Source organism: Quercus robur, chromosome 2 (assembly GCF_932294415.1).
Source record: "Quercus robur chromosome 2, dhQueRobu3.1, whole genome shotgun sequence".
Taxonomy (NCBI): Eukaryota; Viridiplantae; Streptophyta; class Magnoliopsida; order Fagales; family Fagaceae; genus Quercus; species Quercus robur.
Genome location: NC_065535.1, coordinates 94634165 through 94643480, shown reverse-complemented (window position 1 = coordinate 94643480; position 9316 = coordinate 94634165). Strand labels below are relative to the sequence as shown.

The 9316-nt window shown below is 35.7% G+C and overlaps 1 protein-coding gene across 2 annotated transcripts; it reads left to right on the top strand.

Annotated features, from left to right (window-relative positions):
- The first annotated feature begins 5907 nt into the window (after positions 1-5907).
- Positions 5908-9084, top strand: LOC126715985 (protein TIFY 7-like). 2 transcript variants are annotated; one of them, XM_050416900.1, is made up of 5 exons: positions 5908-6177; positions 6276-6384; positions 6788-6865; positions 7380-7437; positions 8825-9084. In XM_050416900.1, the coding sequence occupies exons 1-5, from the start codon at positions 5912-5914 to the stop codon at positions 8827-8829; spliced, it is 516 nt and encodes a 171-aa protein (XP_050272857.1). In that variant the 5' UTR covers positions 5908-5911; the 3' UTR covers positions 8830-9084. The 2 variants fall into 2 exon arrangements, with proteins under 2 accessions (XP_050272857.1, XP_050272856.1); XM_050416899.1 differs by having other exon boundaries at positions 6788-6923.
- The last annotated feature ends 232 nt before the right edge of the window (positions 9085-9316 follow it).

Genomic DNA, 9316 nt, shown 5'->3' with positions numbered 1-9316 from the left:
TTGTGTGTGGATATCAACAATGAGATAGTCCATCGTCTAATGTGAAGCTTCAATGATCAATTCAATCAAGGCATACACAATTAGTACTAGATCACGTGACCCATCTCAATTATAGAAATATGTATATATGACCTCCCACACAACTTGATAACATAACTTGGAGCTTAACATTTGACTCCACTTTCAATCAAAACATTTGATCTTTTTGATCTTTTGAGGTAATCATTGCTCATTGTGAGAGTGATATATGACAATTCACTTTAAAGAACAAGGCTTTGGCTTTTTGAATAAACATTCACTTTAATATAAGGTCGCTTACCCTTTTTCCTAGTCAAATACTAGAATGTGTGACAGGCTTTTGCAGCTCAATATCTCTTTTCATTTGGAGATTTACATTTGGTGAGCTCTTTTAGCAAAACAAAAATAAAGAGTGGGAAGATATATAGACACAAGTCTATGCATGTCTCTAGATTAACAAAACCATTCACTAATCATTCATGACAAGTTTGAAGATCTATTTACAACAATCACAAAGATTTCAAGATTTCTCCCACATAGATATGAGTGCATGAAAACAAGCAATGCTCGAAAATGCACAAAGCCATTAGCACAAAGGTACAAGGCAAAACAAGTTTTGAGACAAAAACTCAACAATGTCAATCAAGCTTTTTGATTTTCTAATTTTTTATGTGATTTTTGGATTTTTGACATATAAGAAGAAAATGTTTGAACAAACAAAGAAAGAACCAAGAGAATTCACAAATGGACAAACAAACAATAAACATGTTGCACAAAGAGCTAACAAAGAAGTGTGTGCCCCAACACAAACAAACTTATCATATTATAAATATGTGAAGCACACAACACACAAGAGAGTCAAGGAATTGTACCAACACCAATGGTCTTACGGAGTGATTCAAACCGTGGACCATCGAGAGGCTTGGTGAAGATGTCCGCCTTTTGATTGTCGGTGTGTATGAACTCAAGACACACAACTCTTTCCTCTACCAAATCCCGAATGAAATGGTAACGTATCTCTATGTGTTTAGATTTTGAATGCTGGACAGGATTCTTGGAAAGATTGATGGCACTGGTGTTGTCACAGAAGACACACATCGTTTCTTGAAGAATTCCATAGTCATGAAGTAATTTCTTCATCCAAAGAAGCTGAGTGCAGCAACTTCCAGCAGCGATGTATTCTGCTTCTGCAGTAGATAGAGACACTGAATTTTGCTTCTTGCTCATCCACGAGACAAGATTGTTACCAAGATAGAAACAGCCGCCTGAAGTGCTTTTCCGATCGTCTACACTGCCAGCCCAGTCAGCATCTGAATACCCAGCAAGACAAGCATTTGAATCTTTTGAATACCACAGACCATAGTTTGCAGTACCATTCACATATCGAATGATTCGCTTAGCAGCAGTCAGATGAGATTCCTTCGGATTAGCTTGGTACCTGGCACAAACGCCCACACTGAAAGTAATGTCCGGTCTACTAGTTGTAAGGTAGAGCAAACTCCCTATGATGCTCCTATACAATGTAGGACTTACTTCGACTCCAGATGAATCAACATTCAGTTTAGTGGATGAGCTCATGGGAGTGGAGGCATGTTTTTTGGAGTCTAGTCCAAACTTCTTGACAATGTTTCTGGCATACTTCTCTTGAGATACAAATATGTCCTCCTTCTGTTGTTTGACTTGAAGACCCAAGAAAAATGTGAGTTCCCCCACCATACTCATCTCAAACTCCTTCTTCATCTCCTCAGAAAATTCAGTAGCACGATCTTCGATGGTTGCCCCAAACACTATATCATCAACATAGACTTGTGCCACAAGGAGATAATCTTCATCATTTTTGACAAACAGAGTTCTGTCGGCATATCCTCTTTTGAAACCTCTATCTAGAAGATAATGTGTAAGACGATCGTACCATGCTCTAGGCACTTGTTTTAAGCCATAAAGGGCTTTCTTCAATCTTAATACATGATCTGGAAAATGAGGATCCTCAAATCCTTTTGGTTGCTCAACAAATACTTCTTCATTTAGATATCCATTCAGAAATGCGCACTTTACATCCATTTGATAAAGTTTGAAATTCAAAGTGCACGCAATGGACATGAGGATTCGAATGGATTCGAGTCTTGCCACCGGAGCGAAAGATTCATCAAAATCTACTCCTTCTACTTGAGTGTATCCTTGAGCTACTAATCGAGATTTGTTTCGAATTATCTCTCCATCTTCATCAGTTTTGTTTTTAAAAATCCATTTTGTGCCTATAACATGAACGTTCTCAGGCCTTGGAGCAAGTTCCCACACATCATTCCTCACAAACTGATTCAGCTCTTCATGCATTGACTCAACCCAATTCTCATCTTGAAGAGCCTCTTCAACCCTTTTTGGTTCAAACTGTGCAAGATAGCAGTGATATGTTACATGATTAGCTAGCAGAATGTTTCCTTTCCTGAGGCGAAGATCGTCATCAAGAGATCCTATGATGTTACTTTCCGGATGATTCTTGATAACTCTTGAAGATGGCCTTTTTGAAATGGAAACTTCATCACTACGAGAGATAGGAGGATGAACTTCCGGAGGAGTAAGAGGGCTTGATGTTCTAGACATCGATCTCGTTTCCATTCTTGGGTTGATGGGAGTCGATTCTACTTCTGGTATAGGTTCTTCACCTTCTATATCCAAAGCTTCTACCTCAACATCGGGCTCTTTGGTGCTCGGCCCTTCTACATCATCAATCGTTTCCACCTTAGATAAGGCATCATCAATCTTGACATTTATGGACTCCATCACAGTCTTTGTTCTCTTGTTAAACACTCTATACGCTTGACTTGTAGTAGAGTACCCAAGAAAAATACCCTCATCACTTCGCGCATCAAACTTCCAAAGATTCTCCCGATCATTTAGGATATAGCATTTACTTCCAAACACCCGGAAATACTTCACTTTAGGCTTCTTCCCATTCCATATCTCATAGGCAGTCTTCTTTGTACCAACTCGAAAGAAAATCCTATTGCCAATGTGACACGAGGTGTTGTCAGCTTCTCCCCAAAATTTTTGAGGTATTTGCTTGTTAAGCAACATGACTCTTGCCATCTCCTGAATCACACGATTTTTTCTCTCTACCACTCCATTTTGTTGTGGAGTTTTGGGAGCTGAAAATTCTCTTTTAATTCCACTCTTCTCACAGAAGGACTCGAATCTTGCGTTCTCAAATTCCCTCCCATGATCACTTCTAATTTTGGCAATCGGAATCCCTTTTTCGTTTTGTAGTTTCTTGCACAGAATCTCCAACCTCTCACAAGCTTCTGATTTTTCTTTAAGGAATTCAACCCAAGTGTATCTTGAGTAGTCGTCCACAATGACCATAATGTATCTCTTCCCCCCTAGGCTTTCAGTTCTGGTAGGCCCCATTAGATCAACATGAAGTAACTCCAAGCATCGAGAAGTGGCAATCACATTCACCTTGTGATGACTTGCCTTAGTTTGCTTCCCCAATTGACACGCACCACAAACGGTCTTCTTCACTTTTCCAAACTTAGGAAGTCCCTCGACTGCTTCAAGTTTGGAGACTTTTGCTACTTGTTTGAAGTTGGCATGGCCAAATCTGTGATGCCACAGCTCCAACATATCCACACGAGCACTTCTACATGATATTGGTGCCGTGGGAACTATTCCATAACAGTTATCTGTAGTCCGATTTCCCTCCAAAACCTGAATCCCCTCTTCATTGATGATCAAGCATCCCTTCTTAGAGAATTGTACCAGGAAATCATCATCACAAATTTGAGTGATGCTCAGCAAATTCGCCTTCAGCCCTTTTATGTACAGCACATCTTTCAACAGCGGCAGACCAGGTATCTCAATGGTTCCTTTGCCTAGGACTTGAGCATGACTTCCATCACCAAAGGTCACATAGTCACCAACCTTTTCTTTGAGTGTCTTAAACAGTGACTTATCCCCTGTCATATGGCGAGAACACCCACTGTCAAGATACCACAAACACGCATTAAACACCTTCAATGAGGTATGCACAAATAGGTTCACATGTGACAAACATTCCTGACCTTCAAACACAAACTCATCATCAGTTTTCATGCTTCTTTCAGATTGATTTTTCATTTTCAGATTCTCAATCATCTCACACAACATTCTATACTTTCTTTTATATTTCTTAATCAATGATTTAGATTCAGATATGCTACTGTGTAAGACATGATTCTGATTTTCAAGATATTCCAGCATGTGAACAAATACTCTAGCATGTTTCTTAGTTTTTAACAACTCTACGAGATCATTAGTAAAACACCTTTCAGACATATGCATAGAGTCATTTTCACAAATACTTAAGCTACAATTCAGTATGGTATTTTTCATAACAACAATCACAACACAGGGGTCTAGGATCACACTTAGGTAATAAAACCACAACAAATGTACCCGCTTTGATACCAATTGAAAGTTCAAAAACGTGTATAAACACCTTTGAACGTTTAGACCCCCAAAATACAACTTAACCAATTCAAGCAATATGTCAAACAACTAGTGTGTGGAAACTTAACATATGCTATAATATGGAATTGGTAAAAACTATCTAAGCCAAAACAAAATATAATCCACAGCAGATAATAAAAAGGCAAAGATAGAGAGGAAGGAAGATGCAAACACAAAGACAACACACGATGTGTTATCGAAGAGGAAACCGAAGTCCTCGGCGTAAAACCTCTCCGCCGCCCTCCAAGCGGTAAACAATCCACTAGAAAATACAGTTGGGATACATGGACAGCAATAGACCCTCCAAGCCTAATCTACCCAGTGCACCTAAGCCCTCCAAGCTTCTTGCTCCAACGAGGTTGCGCCGAACCTTTTTCTTTTCTAGCTTCCCGGATTCCGTTACTAGACCGCAGCATCAACCAATGAAGATTGGTTCCTTCCTAACTGCTTCCCAGAAATCCAAACAGCTGTCTCACAGTGATGATGATGGTGAGAACCAGGTTTGGTATAATGCTTCTCAAGGATTTGACAATGGAGAGGAAGAGAGTAAAGGAATTTGAAGAGACTCTAATGTATAGATTGTGGGTGAATCAATCTGGTTTTTCTTTAGGGTTTCTCTCTCAAAATTCTCTCTGGAAGCTCTCTTACAATCGTGGGTAAAAGGGGTATTTATACTGGAGTGGGAGAGGAATGTGAAACGTCAGGTTTTACAAAACAGGGGTGGCTCGCGGCTTGACTAAGTCGCGAGATCCAGTCGCAAGATAACCGTATGGCCAGTTGTGCTGTAGTGCTCTAGCTAGCATGACTGTTCATCTTCCAGCATGCTTGGCACGTGTGCTGCGTCTGGCGGCTTGCAGCCGCGAGTCACCCGCGAGTCCCAGCCGCGAGTCTCTGTTTTCTTGCACACTCTTGAGCAATCTTCACTCTATCTCACTCACTACCCTTACATCAAACCCACCTAAATACAGGGTTACTAAATGCTGAATTACAAGCAAATTTGGCACGGAATAAAGCCAATTAGATGGTTGAATAAATTCAACCTTACAATCTCCTTAGTCTGTGATAGCACATATGAGGGAAAAAGATATATTACATTTCAAAATCTAGAAACTGGAGAGATTACTATAAAAATATATATGTATATAAATATATATATATATATATATATTTATTTTTTAAATCATCTTTTTCAATTCCTGAACAGGACTAAAGGATTCTCCTTGTTTTGGGTGGACAAAATGTCTTGCAGCACTCCTAGAACAAAGGATTTCATGAGAATTGAAGATTCAAACTCAGATGTTGAATTCATCACTGAAAATCATCTTTTTCAATTCCTGAACAGGACTAAAGGATTCTCCCTGTTTTGGGTGGACAAAATGTCTACAGCACTCCTAGAACAAAGGATTTCATGAGAATAGAAGATTCAAACTCAGATGTTGAATTCATCACTGAAAAAAATAGGACCAACCCAGATACATCATATGACATGTCTCAAACTATTTGCTTGTTTAAAAAATATCTCACCAGATTTCAACAGAACAAACGAAAATCAAACATGGAAGAGTCAGAAGTCTTCAAGAGGAGAACTTCACGCCCTTTATTGCCACCTAAATTTGGTTCTAATTTGAATAGACCTGCTTCTTTACTAGAACAAGCATTACTTCCTGTACTTAGGTACATTTTTTTTTTCATTTGTTAAATTATTTGTATAACAATTTCATTTGTCAAAAAAAAAAAAAAAAGATCTCTTTAGTTACTTCTTATGTTTATAGGACTGATTCATTACAATCAAATTCTCTGGATGGGAGGTCTTCAACATCACAACTCACTATATTCTACAATGGAGCTATTAATGTCTATGACAATGTTTCTGTTGCCAAGGTATGCAACTTATATATACTTTTCAAGTCCTTCAAAAAAATTTCACTAGATCAAAGTGTTTGTTTTAGCTTTTTAATTTGGGGAGTTCATTTAACTTGTTTGTTTATGTTTTCTTTTTAAAGTATCATATTTTATATTTGATTTTTTATTTTATTATAATTAATTAGCTTTCCATAAGAAGTCGAGTCACTTTTAATTTAAATAGTATTTGTTTATTGGTTTTTAAAACATCCTTAACGAGTGCACAAAGGTACCCATTAAAATTTTTCTTTTTAATTTACAAGTGCATATTTTCTATTTTCAAAAAAATAAATAAGTAAAAAACTAATCCAAACGCACTGATTTGAAGACAAGTATTTTTCTCTTTATACACAAATTATTTACTCACACATTTTCATTGCAGGCCCAAGCAATTATGCTCCTTGCTGGTAATCAAAGCTGTTTGTCAAAACCTGTTGTCACAGAAATGCCAAAAACAGAAGTGAGAACACCATCTCATCCATCCAACTTACCATCAATTAATAGCAAGTTAGAAAAAGGTATCATAATTTGTAGCACAATCATTAATGATTAATTAGGTCATGTTTAGTAAAAAATTAGTGACATGATCAAGTTAGAGCATGCAAGAAATGTTCAACCATATAGTTTGTGTTAAAAACTTAAAAATTTTATAGAGAACATACCATACATATTTCTCAAGAGAATGAACCAATCCCAAACTATTTCCCTACAGTGCTAATAGCATATATTTTATTTAACTGTTGTGCTTGAACTTTCAAGTTATTGCTTTTTTAATAGTTCACGATTTCATTTGCAGATTTTGAAAATTATTATTGACATTAAACCACATGTAAATGACATAGTTTTCTTCTAATCTTGTACTTTGTGTATGGATGCATCATTAAATTACATTCAAAACACGTTTTATATTTTTTATTTCAATGTCACAGCTTAGAATATATCTAACAAAGCCTAAATTTCATTGCCATTTTCAGGAATTCCAATGGCAAGAAGGTTTTCCATCCAATGTTTTCTTGAAAAGCGCAGAGAAAGGTAACAGCAAAAAAGGGGAAAAAATGCTTAAAAATTGAGGTGGTAATGAATGTGATTAGTAACAAATCAACAATATATGAAATAATTTTTTTTTAAATACTTTTTGTTTTGTATTTAAGAGTTAACATATAGTATAAGATTTCTAAAGTAGAATTTATAGTATCCTAATATTACTCATAATTTAATTTTCCCTGTATCATATTAAAAATACATATTAATTAGAATTCGAGGTACAGGCCTAGAAGAGAATCAACCATTATCAAATTCGCCATTATTCTATCTTTGTCAACTAAACGTAGCTCTTTCTACTAAATATTGAAATTAACAAAATGGAATGTGTATGGCTTCACAAATTGCCACGCATGGGTATCATTAGTTGTTATGATTTTGGAAAAAATATAGCATAAATTTTTAATATTTTTATGTTGTTCTTGTATTGAGGAGGTAATTAAACCTAAAATATAATAGAATGATAGAAAAAAAATACGTATGATTGACTCTAACTAATTTGCTGAAGGTTCATAGCCAGCCCAAAAATTCTAAGATTTACAATTTTTATTTTTTTTTAATGTTTCTGAGCTTTTCCAATAAAATTAGAATTTTGTTATCTTATATATTTAGGTTCCGCTTGGGAGGAGGGAATGGAATAGAATGAAAATGAATAAAAAGAATAATTTTAAAATATTCTTCCATTCTCTTGTTTGGGAGTTTTAATGGAGGAAATGAAAATTCATTCCCTTGTTTGGGAGTTTAAGTGAGAGGAAATGGAATGGGTAGGAGGGAACACTCATTCCTCTCTATTCCCTTAAAACCTCAAATTTTCATTCCCCCCGAAATTGGGAGGAATGGGAGGGAATGAAATTAGATTTAATGATTTTTTTCCTAAAATTCCCAAAATACCCCTATATATTCAACCCTTTATTTTAAAATAGGGGTATAATAGTAATATTGTCGTAAAATGATTCCATTCTATTCTCTCCATGTTGCTCCTAAACAGGATTACTTATATTCCATTCATTTTCATTCCTTTCCATTCCTTTATTTTAAAACATCCAATTAATGTTACTTAATTCCATTCCATTCCATTCTTTTCCATTCCTTTCCCTTACTTATATACATTTCATTCCATTCCATTCATTTCCATTCCCTTATGACCATCTCATTCCATTCCATTTCATTCCTTTATGAACTCCCAAGCGGAGCCTAAGAGTTTGTACTTACAAAAAGAATAGGTTGAAAATTTATAAAACAACCCCTATGAATTTTAGGGTTTGCATTTAGCTAGACCGACTACCACACATTTTGCACAGCGAAAGCACTCAACTAGATCTTGTTAACATAAAGTACTTAATTAATCTCTACTCATTACATGGTTTGTGTTTTGCAGGGTAATAAGCAAATGTCCTTATGCTCTTCCCATCACAAAAGATGAGGAAGAAGACAATGAGCCAACACTAGACAATGTCGATGAGTCCAATCAAAATCATAGCTTTACTCTTTCACCTTTTCCTTCTCGTTTAGGTTATTTTTTACCTGTATCAGCTAATAAAAACTGTTAAAGTTGGTACATTAATTTTATGGCAAAATGTTATTTCAGTATCTAGCCACAAATCCTGCCAATCAATTGTATCTGAAGTTCTAAGTGGAAGTTATGCATATATCTTAGTAAAAAGTTTTGTAACTCAACTGTCATCTTTTAGTGTTTTCAACGAAAATGTTCAAAGTTGAAATATTTCCTTTCCAAGTGTAAAATTATCCATGCAAGAAAAAAAAAATCAAAATTTTAGACCTAAAATTTTATTCCTACAAATACGTAATTGTATAAAAAATAAAATAAAATAAAGCACTAATAATTGTGCTCTATATTCTGCTATATATC